This window comes from Neomonachus schauinslandi, chromosome 12 (assembly GCF_002201575.2).
Source record: "Neomonachus schauinslandi chromosome 12, ASM220157v2, whole genome shotgun sequence".
Taxonomy (NCBI): Eukaryota; Metazoa; Chordata; class Mammalia; order Carnivora; family Phocidae; genus Neomonachus; species Neomonachus schauinslandi.
In genome coordinates, this window is record NC_058414.1 from 65,351,718 (window position 1) to 65,370,326 (window position 18,609).

The following is an 18,609-nucleotide window of genomic DNA, read 5'->3' on the forward strand; positions in this document are numbered from 1 at the left end:
AGTATTGGTCACTTGTGTCTTCTCTCATTTTTTTTTTTTTTTGGTTAGTCAGGCTGGAAGTTTATCAGTTTTATTAATCTCTTCCAAAAACCAAGTCTTGCTTTTGTTGATTTTCCCTGTTTTCAGTTTCACTGATTTCAACTCTAATATTGATTATTTCTTCTGTTTGCTTTAGGCTTAAATTGCTCTTCTCCAGCTTTGTAAGGTGGAAAATTTTTGATTTTTAAGTTTTCCTTCTTTTCTAATATATATGTGTTTAATGTTGTAAGTTTCCCTCTAAGCACTGCTTTTGCCCCACCCTGCACATTTTGATGTTACATTTTAACTCTATTTAGTTTATTTTGTAATTTCTCTTGAGACTTCTTTTAACTATGGGTTACGTAGAAGTGTATTCTTAAATTTCCAAATATTTGGGGAGATTTCCCAGCTATCTTTCTATTACTGATTTCTAGCTTAACGCCACTCTGGCCTGAGAACATACTTTGTATGATTGCTATTCTTTTAAATTTGTTAGGATATATTTTATGGCCCAGAATGTGGTCTGTCTTGGTCAATGTCTCTTGTGAGCTTCAGAAGAATGTGTATTCTGCTGTTGTCAGGTGGATTTTCTATTAATGGTAATTAGATCAAGTTGACTGATGGTGTTGTTCTAAGTCATCAATATCTTTACTGATTTTCTGTCTGCTTCATCTATCAATTACTGACAGAGGGGTGTTGAAATCCCTATATAATAATGGATTTGGGAATGTCTCCTTTTATTTCTTTGTTTTTGGTTTTCTGCATTTGGAATATGATATGCCTAAGTGTTGTGGGTGGGTTTTTTTTTTGTATATTTATCTTGCTTAGTGTTCTCTAAACTTCCTGGATTTGTGGTTTTATGCCTGTCATTAATTTTGGACTGTCCTTAGCCATTCTTGATTTAATATTTCTTTTGCACCATTCCTTTTTTGGTCTGGTATTCTAATTATACGTATGTTATACCTTTTGCAATTCTCTCTGTTCTTTGGGGTTTTCATTTTTTTCCCTCTTTATGTTTCAGTTTAGAAGTTTCTGTTGACTCATCTTTAAGCCACTAATCCTTTCCTTGGCCACGCCAAGTCTACTGATAAACCTAGTAGAAGCATTCTTCACTTCTGTGACAATGTTTTTATTTATAGCCTTTCCTTTTGATTCATTTCTAGAGTTTCTGTTTCTTTGCTTACATTACCCATCTCTTCTTTCAGGTTGTCTCCTTTTTCCATTAGAGCCTAAAACACTTATAATCTGTTATTTTAAATTCTCTGTCTGATAATCCCAGCATCTGTGTCATAATGGAGTCTGGTTCTGATGATTGCTTTGTTTCTTCAGGCTGTTTTTTCTTGCTTTATGGCATGCCTATAATTTTTGTTGGGATCCAGACATGTTGTGTCAGGCAATAGGAAGTGAGATATATAGACCCTTATGGTGATGATTTATGTTAATCTCACAAGGAATTGGGATATGTTTAATATTTGCTGTAGCTATAAGTGTCAGAGGCTTCAAATTCCTCTAGTGTCCCTGTTTTTGTCTCCTGTATTGACTTTGGGCTTCCCTAAATATTCTTCCTCAGAGAGAGTTTATGTCTTGCAGAACTTTCAGCCCTGATCGATTGTTATATTATCTTGGGAGTCTTATTAGTGTGGTGGTAGGATATGGGTGATGAATAGCATTTAATTTGCCAATTAAGTCTTCATCTTTTAGGGGCTCTGTATCTTCTGGCTGTCACCTTCTCAAATGGTATAGCCTTCCCCTTCCCCTCCCACCCTCTCTCCTTTTTCCTGGCTGCAGAGTTTCCTACCAATTTCCTTGAGGCTCTGACTGCTATTGACTATGTCTCCCTCAACCCCCAACCCCACAGTTGAGACAGAAAGGCTAAAATGAGATAAAATGAGAGAAATTCTCTTCCTCTAGATAGTAAAAAGGTCTGAAGAACAGGAATTTGTTATGGAGAAGGCTCTGGCATATTTCATGATTACTCTTCCTTTTCCCCTGCCAGAGACATGAGGTGTGGTCCTTTTCAGTTCTTCACTATAAGAATCCACTAGGGTTACTGGAGGTAAAGCCCATGAAAGTATGCCACCCCTTAGAAGACTGAAACCCTAAGTTTTTCACCCTCACACTAGCCCACACTCAGCCTACAGCAATTAATCAGAATTGTCATTTAAGTGATCCTACGATTTATAGCTCCAGTGGATTCTGCCCCGGGTGGGCAGATCTGGCTGTGGCTCTCTGGATGCACTTGACTCTCCAGATTCCACGGTGGCAGTTTGCCTTGCAACCTCAGTTCCCTGGTAGGTCCAAGAAAACTGTTGACTTTCACTTTATTCAGTTTCTTCTTACTACAAGGATAAGAGTGACAATTCCCAAGCACCTCCCATGTTGGGACTGAAACCAGTCTCTCCACATGCATTTTACCTAATTCTCTCTATCCCTACTCAGAGCGCATGAGTCTTGGCAGTCTGTTTTGCTGCAAACTACACCCTTCCTGGCCTTCTCTGGGTTATAAACTCTTGTTGCTGCTAATTTCCTGCTCAGCTCCAAGTGTTATATAACCACGGGGCTGAGTTGAGCCAGTGCTCCCTGAGACTGTGCTCTGCATATCAGGTGGTAGAGGAGGCAAACCATGAAGACTGGGAACTTGCTGGTGTAGTTAAGGATGCTCATCTGAAATCTGATGAGTGGTACCATCCCTATTTCCCCATATCATAAAGAAGAGAGAAATGCTGTGTAACAGGTGACCCACAGACCCTGAGGCATGCCCTTCTATCATTATGCTGGTCAGTTAAGTGCATTATATGATGGTGCTGTGACAGGCTTGACAAAGAAGGAATTCACACAGAGTTGAGGTGAGTTATACTTATGTGACTTAGGAAGCAATGATTTTGCTATCGGCCTTCTCGGCTGTATCTGCTCCCCTTTATCTTCCTAAATAGTACTTTTACAGTACAACAGATCTATGGGATATTTTTGGTACCAAAGTGGCTGCAGCACCCAGATCAATCTAGATAATTTTGTTCATGGAGGGGTACTATGTATCACAAGATGCCGAGAGGTAGAAACAACGAATTGGCTCCCTGGTGGCCCTTCCAAAGGCAAATACCTGCAAAGTGGGGGCAAAGGAAATTCTTTCATCTTTTCAGCTCCTGTCTTCTCCCACACCCTCTAGTATGGAACCTGGGCTGTTATGATGAACAGCTGGTTGGTAAACTAGGAGGGGAGGGTGAAAACTATTATGATATGAAGAAGATTTAAGCAATATTCACCTCTGGGGAAATTTTCCCCTTGAAGCTGGGTTTGAGTTATTTCACAGTACTTTCCATGACACTGAAGGCTATCAGGCCCTTAAGTTTTCTAAAATGTTTTGAATCCTCTGGTCTCTGCCTTTCCCAGGCTTCACAGAGACTCCAGAGAGGCTACCGAGGAGGTAAGGACAGCAGGAGAAAAATGGAAGAGATTGAGGTGGAAGTCAGGGAAGGGAGAACACGAACATAAATGGGTGGCTAGGAGAGGCCCAGAGAACGGATGGAGATGAAGGGAGAAGGCTTGAGGGTGGCTTGGGTGACAACAGTGGAGAGGCAATCCCTAGCGTTGTCAGGAGACAGGAAGGGAGAGAATGGAAGAGGTGGGGGAGGCAGGGATTTGAAAGTGATCGGTGAAAGCCTAAGCCTAAGGGATATAAAAGCAGTCAGGGAAGGAAAAAGGAGAGCTGGGTAAGTGACTTGCGATAGCACATGCACGCGCATGCACATGCACGCACACGCACGCATGTACACACGCATTGCTAGTAACGCGGGGCTGGGCCCCCCACAGTCGCTGACTGCACTGTGCAGATAGCACTCTTCGCAAGAATTTGGAAATCATACCTTGTTTTGTTTAAGGGCACCTTTCTCTTTCATATGAGGGCAGTCCTTCCCCGTCACCACAGCTTTGATATCTGCCACCGGCACTGCAATTCAGAAGAGAAAATGAAAGTCACTACACCGTGGGAGAGCTGAGATGTCAGGAAAGAAGCAGGGCTGAGCGCGGAGTCTGCGAACACAGTTGTCATTCCTCAAACCACTGCAACACGAGGAAAGAAAAAGAGGTAAAAAGAGAGAGACGTCAGGCAAAATCCCAGGGCCAGACGCTAAAATGGATTCTTATATTCTGCTCAAAAGCATCCCTGGGGAGACAAATCTATGTTCACAAGCAGAATTTGGTTCACTAAAACAAATCCCTAGGATAACCCATCATTGTTGTGTAGAAGTGATGGTATCAGAATCAGCAGTAATAATACTACGACCAGCGGTACTAATACTGTACTAGCTCCTGCTACCAGAAAGAACACCAGGTGCTTCGCACACATTGCTATCTCTTGCTACAGTAGTTGCATCTATTAGCTTCTGAGTTTTGGATAATGAGGAGAAGCAAACTTACCAAGAAAAAAAAAAAATCGATCTGGATCTGAACACTCACTCTCCAAATTCTTGCTCTCTACCATCTCGTTAATTCTCACAGCAACTCTGTGAGGTAGGGTTTTTTTGTTTTTTTTTTTTTAATCCCTAGTTTACAGACAACGGAAGTAAACTCAAAGAAAGAACATTCTTTTCTGGTAGGGAAATGGTAACTGGTATTTATCTTGGAGATCCTGAGAATAATGCAGTTAGATAAAATGATGTTATCTCATGTCTTACTCAAGACTTGGAGGAAGATAAAAGACGAGGACAGGTTTGTGCATTTAAAACTTCTATCAAGATCATGTGAGAAAGAGAAGGCAGTAAGATGGTTTGGAACCACACTTTTAAAACTGTGAAGTCACCTGTCCCTCTCCAATCCCTAATCTTGTAGTCCCACAAGGGACTGCGAATCCTGGGGCCCACTTAGGATCTGCAGAAACTTCGAGTAATCGATGCCTTAGACTCCCTTAATGATGAAGATGATGAGAAATTTCATAATTAAGGTTCACATACTTTTACTGAAGAATTGGGTTGTGGGGGAGAGATTTAGATGAAGATGAAATTATGAAACATATAGAATATCAAAATGATACAAGAAGGCCCTTTAAAGCTAACATTTTCCAGGTCCCCTAAAATTGCTAAGACTTTGTTCAAATCTTGACAGCCCTAGAGCTTTCTCTAACCCTAGAGACAAGTGGGGTTGTCATGAACTCTTCCAGGAATCTCAGCACATACTCCCTGCAATCTGTTCCACCACGTCTGCTGCTTCATCTTGAAGTCCTGATTCTAGATCGTGTTGGCAGGCATTACTTGTGCTGACCAATATCTGGTTTTCCCCTCTTTCTGGGCATATGGGAAGACTACACTTCCCAGCAAACTTTGCAGTGAGGTGGGGCCACATGATTAGGTCTGGCCAGTGAAATGTGAGAGGCAATGGCATTCATGTCTCTTCTTGAAGGAAGCAGTAAAAAGTCCACGTCCATCAGCCTCTCTTCAGAAACTGAAGAGGCCACACATTCCATCCAGATGCACAGCTGTGGGATGGCACGGCAGCCACTGGCTGTGTCCCTGAGGGACTGTGTAGAGCAGTCCTTCCACTGCCCATGCCAGTTACGTAATGTGAGTGAGAAATACACTCTTGTCATAAGCCACTGAGATCTGGGAGCCATTTGCTCCTGCAGCATAATGCAGCAATGTGGCCTACCGTGAGCAGCGTGATCTTTTACCTTGGATGCCTTCCCTGTCCCTTTGGATTGGCATCTTCCTATAGATGGTCTCTGTAATTCCTGGACCTACTTTTGACCACTCACGGCCTTCAGCTCTCCTAAAATCCATTTTTATAACCAATAATCAGTCCTGTTCCCCTCAGTGGTCAATCTGGTTGCCTAATCACTACCCCAGGAGGGGTACTTTAGGAGGCACTTTAGGAAATTGGGTTGACTCCATGTTTGCTTTTCAATTGGACCTCCACCACTGAAGTGAATTTGTGAAAGAGTTAACCTACCAATTCAAAAGCCTTCTCAAGCTTCAGATGGAGTTCGAGTCACAAGTACCTTGCAAAAAACGTCTTTTGTTGTATAATATATAACATGGTCAACGAACTAGAAAGAGTTTCTACAATCTATAAATACTAAGGTACCCTTTGGCTTTGAAAACCCATCATATGGAACGGGACAAGAGGAACACAAAAGTCGATGGTGGGAGTAGTCTTCAGAATCTCTAATGAGAAGGCTTTAGGGGAGAAAAGGCACTTTTCCGCCATGCTCATAGCAGTACATATTCTGTTTTTTAATATGTATTGTCCCCTGTCAGGAGACAAGCTGCTGTATTACTCACAGGATTATGGCTAAGAGGAAACACAAAATTCTAAAAATACAGTGTGGCTTTTAAAGGTTGCTCTTTGCATAGTTTTTCTCTAGATGCACTGGAAGATTAGGCATCAGAAGGGCTAGAATGCATCCTTTCTATTCCCATGAGCAGAATCAGACTCCTATCTCTTGAATCGACACTCTGAGGAGGCAGGAGAGGGCTCTTGATTGCTTCAAAGTCAGGCTGGTGTTTCCATTAGGCTCTTTTTATGTGGGAGCAGTATAAAGAAGTGGTGCCCAGAGATAGGAGAAATAAAAGGGTCCCTGCTGGCGCCCTACACCCCACTCTAAATCCTTGGGGCATGGCTTCATTTCTTTCAATCCTTTTCTCAGTTTGAGCCAGATTGAGACAATCTCATTCAATACTACCATTTCACAGATGGGAAGACTGAGGCCTAAAGAGAGCAAGTAAATTATGCAATGTCATCTTGTTAGTGGGGGACAGAGTTGGGACTGTTTTTTCTTCTACTCTATATGCTCTCTTGCTTGGTCATGGCTTCTCCCTATGTTTGGAAGGTGTCAGCACCCCAAATCATGCTGAACATGTGGTGATCACTTCAGACACTCCAGGAAACTCTTCAACTGCTAGTATCTGTGGAAGGAACTGGAATTGTGATTTAAAACAAAAATACAATTGAAAAAGGAAGTGTGGCCACCAAAATAAGTTTAAGCTTTCACCACTGGGAGCCAAACTGAGGCAGAAACCACCTCAGGAAGTAGCTAGTAAGCCATGAGCACTTGCTCCATAGACGCTCTTGTGAGTGGTGATACAGAAGAGGGACAGGCAGATCCCACCCCTGCACAGTTCCGTGAAGAATCCGATCTCTAATCTGGCAGCGCAGAGTAGTGGGAGGGGCTGTGCCTTTGGAGTCACAGACTGGCTTTGAATTCTAGAACCACCACTGGATCTGTTCCACTTGGGCTGAAGTGCTTGGAGCCTAACCGTCCTCGTCTGCAATGTGGAACTCTGGCATCAGCTGCGTCAGAGAGTTGCCCCAAGAATGACGTCCTAACGCTGGAGCGGGATCATTGTTGGCTTTTCAGCTAGGCAGTGCAGGGTCGTGGTTAAAAGCTGGGGCTATGGAGTTAGATGGTCGCAGAGATCTCTGCTCTACTGTTTACTAACCATGGGTTATTAAAAGTCTTCTGTACCTCAGTTTCCTTGTCTGTAAAAGAAGGGCAATGATGTCTACCTCTCCAGGTTGGTGAGAGGGTAATTTATGTAGAGCTCTCAGCACAGTGCCTGGCATATAGTAAGCACTCAATAAATGTTGTTCGTAATTATTCTCGTTATCAATAATCAAAGTTAATTGTCTCTGTAGATCAAGGAACCTGAATTATTCATGGTGCTTCGGTGACCCAAATTGCCCACTTTGCTTTGCTCTCTCAGCTGCTCCTCTCATCCTCTGTAACAGGCTTAATCGCCTTGTAAGGGGGTGAGCCTTCTCCTCCCTGGCCCCTTTGATGTGGGAGTGAGGAGCTCTGGCCTAGATTCTTTCAAAGGGCAGCACTGAGGGGCCTGGGGCACGGCTGGAAAGCCGCGGAGTCTAGTGTCTAGTGGGGACGATGAGATCCTGTAAACGTGGTGATTGGGATGTGGGGCCGTATCTCCTGCCAAACAGAAGTAATACGAGAAGAGATTTTCTAAACCTTTTGGGGTGATGGCAGCTAGGGAGAGGCCCTTGATTTCTACTCACCCTCTCTGTATTAAGAAGATTCAATTACACTCTTTGATTCATCAATATCTCAATATTCAGCACTGATTAACTCGAGGGGCAGAAGACAACTTCCCCCTTGGTCTCAGGAGAGGGCACTCGTACATGGCAAGAGCAATGGCACTTGATATTAATTAAAGGAACACTTCATTTTTCTAGTGGAATGAGGTTTATGACTTCTAAGGGCTCTAAGAGGATGGGCAGAATGCGGAATTGGAATTAAATGCAAACCAGTGACAGGTCTGAAGCAGTCAACTTAAGTTTCCTAAGCTGGGGCCTGCTCATCCCAGGCACATACTAGGTCCATTTTACTTCTTACATGAATACACGCCCTCCCTGGCTCATACGCGCATCCAGATACTATCTCACCAACACACACACACACACACACACACACCCTCCTACGTGCATACACTTGTACAGGTATGCATTCCTGGTTTATCCTGCAATGGAGATAACCTGGTGAGGTACTGGCTTGCAGAAGAAGGGTCAGGCTAGAGTCTTTGGAGCCATTGTCAGAAGGGACCATTGTAACCCTTTCCCAGAACAAGTATCACTCCATGGCCACTACCAAAAGCTGTTTGGAGATTTGCAGATCTGGCCGTGCTCTTCTGCGACCACCCTGGCAAGCTGTTTCTCCCTGGCTTTGGCACTCCGGGTTTATAGCTAGTCACTTTCACCTGGGCTCTTGGGGGTGCAGGCCTTGGTAGAGCTGGGGGGTATCAGCTTGCCAGCAAGCCCAGGAGCTGCCCCTACAAGGCTCAGACATTCTCTAGGAACAGGGCTACCAATCTCCTAAGCAACAGAACGGGCTAGAATGGGAGTGCTACATATAAAACCTGCAAACAATGCCAACCAAATGTCTATCTGTGGGTTGAGAAGAAGATTATATCCCTATAAAAATGGGGATAAATAATATGTCCAGTGAGTGGGAGAGCCAATTCACTGGCCCACATAGGGAAAAAAAATGAATCAAGCTGTGTGTGTATGTGTGTGTGTGTGCGTGTGCGTGTGTGTGTGTGTGTGTGTGTTCGTGTTCTGCCCAGACCATTTTCCCTATTTCCTGATCCAGGTTAAGAATGAGACTATGGAAGATTTTGTGTAGAACTTCTGGTTGCCTTGAGCAACAGTAACTTTTAACTCCTCATTTTACCACTGCAGAGCAGTGATTCCAAATTGCTGACCTCTGGAAAGTTCTAAGTTTATGAGGGAGGTTTCACCAGTGAGTTTTTCACCAGTTAATAGCAAACAGAGGAAAATGAAGACACAGCTGTGAGTTTTTAATAAAGCTAACTTAATTTAGTAGACGGGACTGTCCTATATTCCAAGATTAGGTCTTTCAGGTCTTTCTTATTGTTTTTCATGATCAAGAGCCCTTTTTTAATGAAAGGAATGCGATATTAAATTTTAGTTAGATCTCATTTTTTAATAGACTTTTTTTTTTTTGCCAAAATTAAAAGTTGGCAACCCACTGTCAATTCACTTTTTTTTTTTTTTTTTTGCTCTTCTAAAATATTTACTTACTGGTGAAGCCAACTTTGGGAAATCACCATGCAGAGCAGAGTATCTAGCTCAGGGGCTCTCACTTTGAATGTGCATTGGAATTGCCTGAGAGTCTGTGAAGACCGAGACTGCAGGCCCCTACGCCCAGTTTCTCATTCAGCAGGACTGGAAATGAGGCTGCAAAACCTGCATTTCTAGTAAGTTTTCAGGAGATGCTGCTCATGGTCCAAGGACCACCCTCAGAACCACTGGTCCAGCTTGTCCATGGTGGAATGGGCAAGGCTTTCTGAGACCTGAAGGGAGAGTCCTCGTTACATTGCCACAGTAGGGATGCAGACACCAGCCGACTCTGCACTCATGCCTTTCTGATTTCCTGCTCCTCCCACTAACGGGGCTAATAATGTGCGCCGGCGAAGTCGTGCTCCTATGATGGCAAACAAGATCGCTTTCTGAACTAAATGACTCTATGAAGACCAGACTGTTGCATTTTGATGCTGGAGGAAGAGAGAATGTTCCAGGCTGTCCGCCTGATAGGTCAGCCCAGAGTCTGAATGTGTCAGGAGCTTCTCACTTGTGGCTACTTGTTGCCTTTGGTGGCCACGGGCTGCAAGGAAGGCAGTCCAGAGCTGACTTCCGTGGGCCCTGGGGCGACGAGCGGAGAGGCGCTGGGGCGACGAGCGGAGAGGCGCTGGGGCTTGGGGGTAAGGATTTGGTCTGGGACACGCTTATATGACTCATGCAGGGTCAATGTGACTTTTGAAGCCTCTTCAAAAGTGTTTTTGTTTTCTCACTCTTTGGGTTCTCTACCTGGGATATCCTCTGACACCATTTTATCTCATTTCTCATTTAAATTAATTCATCACCCTGGTGTATTTTAATGTTTAATGTTTCTATAATACCTGGTTTAATTTGTACACTTATTACTGTCTAAAAACCTGGAACTTGGTTTGGTGTTGGGCTAAAATAATTAGCAAATTACTGGCTCTTGGAAACATACATGTTAAAATATCATACAGAAACAGCAAATAAATACAAATAAAAAGTATTTCAGGGAATAGTTTGCTGACAATAGAATGTAACTGATCATAGATTTTTCTGAGTGTCTCAGTTACTTCTCTGCCATTAACGCTGCATTATAATGATGGGATACACTAAACTATAATGAATAAATGTGGTAGGGACTCTCATGAAATTATTTTGGGTCACCAGAAAAAGACAATTGACAGAGTCAAGTTTCTATTGTCTTTGCTCCTTGAAACAGCACCTGGAAAGTGGTGCAAAAGTGGATGTCTGAACTCCAGGTTTGTATTTTTCAGGAAAGATATGTGAGCATTCCTTCTGCACCCTCCCCTCTTCAGCCCCAAACCCATAATCCATCAGGGTCTTGTGCATGATGGGAATGCTCGGGCTGGGACTTACAACAAGATGAGACATGCCCAGTGGATTAATTTGGGTTGGTAGTTTTCCTGCATGCTATTTTGTGACCAGGAAGCTAAACCAACCACCCAAACTCAGTCCTCCTACACAGGAGAGCCACTTACGTTTGTCCTGCAGGGAATCGTGGGGCACTTCTCCCTGGGGACTCTCTTCCAAGTCTCCATAGTGTAGGACTTTGTGGTTGGGTGAAAGTCGACAGTACCAAAATTTGTCTGAGGGGAAAAAACACATACAAATTTATATGGTAAGTGAATCTGATTTCCAAAAATATCGACATCTTTTTTTCATAAGAGCCTTGCCTAGAAGAACAAGCAATGCATTTGATTTTAGGTCTTCAGGAAGGAATGAATTCTAGAGCCCTGGGTAATAAGTCCCCTTTTGATTTTGATATTTAGTTAGCACTGTCCTGCTAACCATTCGGGAGGTCATTAAACCCTTCAGGAATAATGGCATCAGGTTTTCTGAGGTGGCAGTTTCCAGAGGGTTTATTTCATCAGTATCTATAATGACTATGGGAATTATTCCTTGTCCACGTAAGCCTGGCAAAAGTGGGGAGGTAGATGTAGAAAAACCAGCTTTCTTGGAACTCTTCTGCTTCCACATTCTTCTCCAAGATGTTAAGACTGTTGAGATAGCTGTGTGCCGTATCTTAGTTGGTGCACCAGACCCCCACCTCTGGGGCTAATACACACAAATTAATCCAAGAATGAATTATTAGGATGCTAGTGATAGACACAAGGGGTGGAATTCATGAGAAAATCATCTAAATAATTCAGGGATTTATCCAAAGAATGAGGATAGTCACAATCGTCTCCTCTCCGATTCCTAGAGTTTAGTTCTCTAAATAGACATGACTAGAAGGGAACTAAGAGATACAGTCTTCCAGTTATAAAATGAGTAAGACATGGGGATGTAATGCATAGCATAGGGAATATAACTGGTAACCTTGTAACAACTTTGTATGGTGACAGATGGTTACTACATTTATTGTGGTGATCATTTTGTAATATATAGAAGTATAGAATCACTATGTTGTATACCTGAAACTAAACAAAATTAAAAATTAAGACAAAAACAAAGAAATAGGCATGATCAGGGCCTTAGAGTCATTCTTACAAATAACCCCCTCAACCTAACCTGCTCTGCATTGAAATGTAATAAAAATGTTTGAATAAGCCTGTGAGGTAGGAAGGAGGAGGCAAAAAACACTTATATAGATAAAGAGCTTAAATTATGACAGCAATCTTCGTGAAGCACTCAAGCAAGGCTGTGCTTAGATGCCTCCTCCTCCAGGAAGCCCTCTCTGATTACTACTTCTGAAGGGACTCTCCCCATCTTCTTAGCTGCCCCAACATCTTCCTTGATTATGGGGGCCCCCATGTGAAGCATCTTGGTATTTCTCATTATTTGCCACAAACCCTAGGGAATCAACTTGCCCAGCAGGTGTACTGTGAATAATTACTAATGGAAGAGGACTCAGGATACTCATGAGCCCAGACAGTATGGAGACGCCAGGGCTCTCTAATGACAGCCCCTGTCTTCATAATGACGCTATCCCAACCCCTTGGCACAGTGCCTGGCACATAGGAGTAGCACAGTTGGTGTTGGCTAAATTGATATATGAGGACCCAAGGGGACTTGGTCAAAACACTTAAGACATGAAGCATGTATGACCTTGAAAGCATCCATGACCTGTAAGCCCCTCTGTACAGTCATGCAGTTGGCGAACATGGTGGCCTTGGTCAAGTCACCTCATTACTGTGTCTACAAATGTATTGTTTTCAAACTACTCTGATTAGAAAGTGTTAAAAATGGAAGGAAAACCACACAACGAACAAAGAAAACGCCCAAACTTGATCCACAAAAGCGAAATGCCTCTGTGATTCCCATCTTCCTCATCTATAAATAGGGTTTGAGAATTCTTTAATGTAGTCAGAATATGGCAATCCATATAATTTAAAAAGAATCTGAACTCTGCTGGAAAAATTTGAGAGGAAAGGAAAAGTTATTTGATGGCTAGGGTAACACCTGGCATTGCTCAATTTTCAAAATCATGTTAAATCTACACATATAACACAGGTCATTTTCCTGGGAGACTATTTCAAAGGGAGAAAATAAAGTTACTCCCTGAATAATCTACAGTCATTTCAATTAGGCAAACATGTAATCACCAGTTCTCCATGAGGAGAACACATTTAGGAATCGGACTCGTGATTCACAATAGGAATTGTGAATTCCAAAGGAGCAGGCAGTGCTCTGGTCGTGAGCATCAGCAGTGCTCCCGGGGGGCCTGCGGAGACTGCACAAAGCCAGCTGGAGAGATTTACTAGGAAGCTTCCTTCCCCTGATACCTCAGCACTGGGATTTTTAGCTAAGTGGGTAACTGAAGGGTCACAGAAAGCCGGCAAGGAAGTCAGTGAGCTGTGCACTGGGACACGCTGGTCTTATTCTGAGTAAGGGCCCAACCTGTTCTTTACAGGGACCCCTCACTTCTTAAGCTGGGATAAGCTCCAGGGGTAATGGTAGTAACCTAAAACCCAAGGGCCAATATGATGCAATCAAAGATCACTCATTCTCAGGATACTGGGGGAGCATTACAAAATTTAAGTGGATCAAGCAGATATACTGTGAAGTAAAATGCACAACTTATATTTGTTTGTAAGACTTCAAAAATTTCTGCTGCATATGCTTTCAAGGGACGTTTCCTTATCCAGTGAATATTTGCAGAGTGCCCGATGCACATGGAACTCTGCTGGGTACAGCACAAATTCATCAGGGTGAAAGGCAGACATGAGAGACAGAGCCACGAAGTTCAAGGATGAGGAGCTCCCTTGGTTCCTGGTGGCAACTGAGAGAAACATGGTGGAAACACTTGTCTCCCAGGCTTAGGAAACAGGCACAGGGACTCAGCAACTCTGAGTAGACTGCGGGGAAAAACAGGAATAGGGAAGGCCTCTTGTGCAGCGTATTCTTCCACTCAGAAACTATGAGAGGACGGTGGTTATTTATCACGGTTCCTGGAGGCAAAGCAACCACTGTCTTCGCAAAGTTGCGGTGCATGTTTACTGAAAAGAAACACCAAAGGCCTCTCGGAACCCTGGCATATCGATATCTGGGGCACAGCTGACGGAATTTCCTCCTACCTCTGGCTAACCCCTCTCCTGCCCTATATGAGTTTCTCTTTCTCAGGCTACTACTAAAATGGGAGAGAGCAAAAAGATCTGGATGTCATTAATGGAAGGGATTGCTCCGTTCCTTCCTCCCCATCAAACAGGAAGTCTTGGATGGATGACAGAACACTGGAGACAGGGGCTGGAAAGTCTTGGGGAGGCTGTTTTGACTCATAAGCAAATGGGTGGATGCCATGACAGTATCTTCCTCAGGATGAGGGCTGGAGTCATTAGCTCTGGGAAGGTTTAGAGGATCATAACTTGTGTGTGTTTGTCTCAAAGGGGGAGCTGCTGTAGAGGACAGCTGAGCGGCCAGTTCCGAGCAAGAAAACACGCCGGCTCGTTGCGTGAGGCAGTTTCCATGTCAGCCAGCAGCAGCAGCTTGATTTGCAGTTTCTTTTATGGTAAGAAAAATGTGTATTTCTTTTCAAAACCCAGCATGATGTTACTAGTTCCTCAATCCCCCTGGGCAATGAATGAGTGGATTGTGTCACTAAAAGCAATTAGCAGGAAGCAGTGAGAACATTATTGAAGTTTGTTTACTAGCATTTAAAGAATAAACAGGAGTTAACATAGAGGTCTTCCAGTCAATTACGATTGTTAGCACATTAATAACCATTTCTTCATTCTCCAAATTCAAAAACTGACAAGATAGAGATAATTCTGTGCTTCACTTTCTCGGTCTGTCTCTGTATGAGTGCATGTGTGTGGGCGTGCATGCATGTGTGTGTGTGTGTGTGTGTGTAGGATCAGAGAGAAAAGCTGGTTTCAGAGCTCACAAGCCTGGTAAGAAGTTCTCCAGGGCTGATTAAAGCTATTCCCAATGTCGCATAGATCATTACGGAGCTAATAACCACTGACAACTGTAATTCTTGCAGCACTGTTTGATAGGACTTTCTGCTATGACAGAAATACTCCATAGATACTTATCCAATAGTAAGAAAAGAAGTTTTAAATTTTATTTAAGTTCAATTAAATGAGCCATAGGTAGCTATATCCAACAGAAGACCGTTAGTCTTTAGCACCAAGGCTAGACGCACATTTGGGGCTGGCCAGTGGGACTGCAGGGGGGCCCAGCAAGCTGGATACTAGCTACCATGAGTGTGAAATGCTGGGAGGGTCAGTGAGGCACAGGGTACGGCAAGAACGGAGTCTTGATCGGCTCTGTCGGGGACTCAGGGGGCAAATGGCTGCTGGCCCAGGGGGCCCTGAGAGTCCTGTATTTGGGAAGCAGGTGGCCTTTACTAAAGTAAAATCTTAGGGCACTTCTATTAGGATATTGGAGCTTTCCTAGGTTAACCTAAAATGTGCAACATCTTTAGTGTGCTCAGGTCTTTCTCCTGCCTAGGTTTGAAGCTTCCCAAGTCATAAAACACGAGGGACGCAGCAATGTTTTTAAGGGGAAATGTCTTCTTTGAGGTGATGAGATACGTCTGATGAGATTGCTCTATTGGTCCAGTAAAGGAAGACAATGAATATAGATAGAGACAGAGGCCATCCTGCCTTCCAAATCTTCCTCATTTCACTGGATAATCTTTAGAACGAGATGGTGTTCTGATTCCGAATTCTGTCTCCCTGAAGACTGCTGCTTCCTTTCACAACAGAAGATGACTCCAGAACCCCAAATCCTTTTAAAAATGGTTTGGCCTAACTGCTGCTTTGGAGTCTTACAGACCTGGGCTCCACACCTGGCCCTCACACATCAGCTAAGTAGCCTCGGCCAAGCTGTAAGAACCTTAGAGATCCCTACTCCCCTTTTGCTATGTAATGTTAATTATTATCTAAAACATTTCGGCATCCTGCACAGAGCTGGCTCACAGCTATTAGCATCTTCCTCTTTTTCCCATTAACGGTAACCCCTCTTGTCCACTCCTGCTCGCTCCACCTTCTGAGAACAAGGATCATCTCTTATTTTGAGCTACTGGAAAGTGCTTTGTCCCTGAAAATCAACTGGATTTTCTTCCTTTGAAAATATGTGTTGATTTATCCCTTTTTTTTAAATAAAAATGAGTTATGATAAGGTTTAATTAAATATTAAACAAAAATTTCAATCAACAGTGGAGGAAGAAACAGCCTGTTCCTAACGAGGGTTCATTTGGTTACTATGCCTGAATATACCATTTGGCTCTAGGTTTTCTGAGCGGAGACACCGAGATAAGGTAGATCACCCTTGGCAGGGACACGGAAGCATGCTAGTTCCTCGGGGCACATGCTTTGCTCACATCCGAGTTCCAAATTAAGTCTGTCATGTTAGTGCTTAGAGAAGGTGGTTGTGTTAGTGCTTAGAGAAGGGATGCTGGCCAACAAAATGGACAACGTTTTCAATTAGAAGCAAAAGTTTCATGCTATCATTTCTTGTAATGACACTCCAATGTGTAGCCCTGGGCTCTTATCAAGACTATTCAACACGAAGGATTCTGAAAGACTCTAATCTCTGAAATATAAGGAAAACAGGGAGCAGTTCTTGATCCTGCAGATTCTCATGATGCAAATAATGGCCCTACCATAGACAACTTCTGGAATTTCATCTGAATTCGGTCCCACAGAAGCCCAGGGGACACAGAAGCAAGGCAATCTATCTCATTGTGAAGGAGTCGGAACAGGAGCCTTAGATACTCTGTGGTGGGAACAGAATGGAGTGAGGTTGGTATGTGACATCCATTGCCACTCTCCCACCTGTGTTTAAAAACCTATATTCTGAGGATCTACAAGCTAAAATTAATGCTAAATGTCACTAAATCATGTTTGACAATGTGTAAAGCACTCTACCCTTACTTACAACTGGCATCATTAGACAGATGAAGAAATAGGAACATAGAGAGATCTAGTAGGCCCCAAGGCCACCCAGCTGGCGAGTGGGGAAGCAGAGACTTGAATACCACTTGAGGTGTCTCACATGACTTACTGCCTCCAAGTTCTCCAGTGTGGCCAGAATTCCTAGAAACCCAGATCTGTGAATATCTCCATCAGTCTAACCAAGTAGCAGAGCTGTGCATGAGGCAGGGAGAATGATGGGTAGGTATTAACTTGGGTCTTCTGTCCAAATGTGGTGTGGTAAAGGACTCTGTCTGCTCCCCCGCTTTCCGGTTCTGTGGGACAGAAAGCTCTTTCCTATTATCCCCTGTACAGTTAATACTTAAATCGGCTCATCTGTATCTGACTCACTGTTGAACAAGTTTTAATGGAGTATGGCTGCCATTCCTTCACAGAGTCCTTGCTCTTTAACCTGGGAGGGCACGTGGCTATTCCCTTCTGAGAGTTCCTGTGGAAGTGCACCTCTTTCGAAGGGATTAAAATTATTTTACAGGGTCGCCTGGGGGATTCAGGTCATGATCTCAGTGTCCTGGGATCAAGCCCCACGTCGTCAGGCTCTCTGCTCAGCGGGGAGCCTGCTTCTCCCTCTGCCCCTCCCCCTGCTCATGCTCTCTTTCACTCTCTCTCTCTCAAATAAATAAATAAAATCTTTTTAAAAAATGACTTTACATCATGTCCTCATTAATCTGTGTAAATCTAAGTGGAATGTTTCTATGGGGTGATAGGAAACCAATTTCATCACAGTCTGCTTTGAATCCCTACTTTTATGCACGCAGATCTAGTCACCAGATTTTAAATCCATTTACCAAACACCAAAAGGTCTTCCTTTCTGCACCCAGAAGGATGATTTTATATTAAATACAGATGGCTAGGCTCCCTAGGGAGCTTAACTAATAAATTTATAATCTAGGTGCTAATATTTTTTTGTTCATTAGGTAATTCGTTTTTAGAAAACGGGAAAAATTTGCAAATAATGGGCTGATACTTCTTTAGCCAAAAGACTGTCATTATTATATCTAGAAACAGGATTATTCTAGTAGAATCTTATCCATTTCAGCCTAGAAAGGGAAGAAGACTTGTAGTAAAGTAGACCAGAAGGTTAAGTTGAGTTCTTTGAGTTACGTTCTGGAGGATTCTAGTTAGACATCAGTGGAGGCACTGGATGGTATAAATCCATGTGCCATCTTCTCCCTCCTCCTCCCACTTTTATGTCCTTTGCCCAATGCCAAGTAAATAAAAACTTTATAAATCATCTTATGGGAGCAGTATGTCCTGACTATTGATTTTTCCAAAGGTGATGAAAAGATCAAGCATAGAATCGACTATCTGGCTAACTGAGCTAAGAGATCATCTAGTCCAATTCTCCCACTTATTAGATGGGAAATTGTAGCCCTGAGAGATTACGTGTCTGCCTAAAGGCGCTCAGTTGGTCACTTAGAGTTGTGAAGCCGAGAGTCAAGTCTACTCACTCCCAGCTCATCGCTCTTTTCCTACATAACCTCCTAGAAGAGTAGCTGCTACCTTTTGTGGTGGCTTTCTCAGAGCTACATTCATGATCACCTTCCCTCCTCACACAGGCATTGTTATCCCCATTTCTTTTTTCTTTCTTTTTTCTTTTTGAGAGAGAGAGTGAGAGCGAGCACAAGCA

At 43.2% G+C, this 18,609-nt stretch overlaps 1 protein-coding gene across 2 annotated transcripts in view; it reads right to left on the bottom strand.

The window, feature by feature from the left end:
- ELMO1 (engulfment and cell motility 1) overlaps window positions 1-18,609 on the bottom strand; it is a 519,605-nt gene that overhangs the window by 12,548 nt on the left and 488,448 nt on the right. For both annotated transcript variants that reach the window (XM_021699424.1, XM_044920201.1), the window contains 2 exons: window positions 11,082-11,189; window positions 3,882-3,964 (listed from right to left, as the gene is read on the bottom strand). In XM_021699424.1, the coding sequence (XP_021555099.1) occupies window positions 3,882-3,964; window positions 11,082-11,189 (191 nt within the window). The remainder of the gene's footprint in view (window positions 1-3,881; window positions 3,965-11,081; window positions 11,190-18,609) is intronic.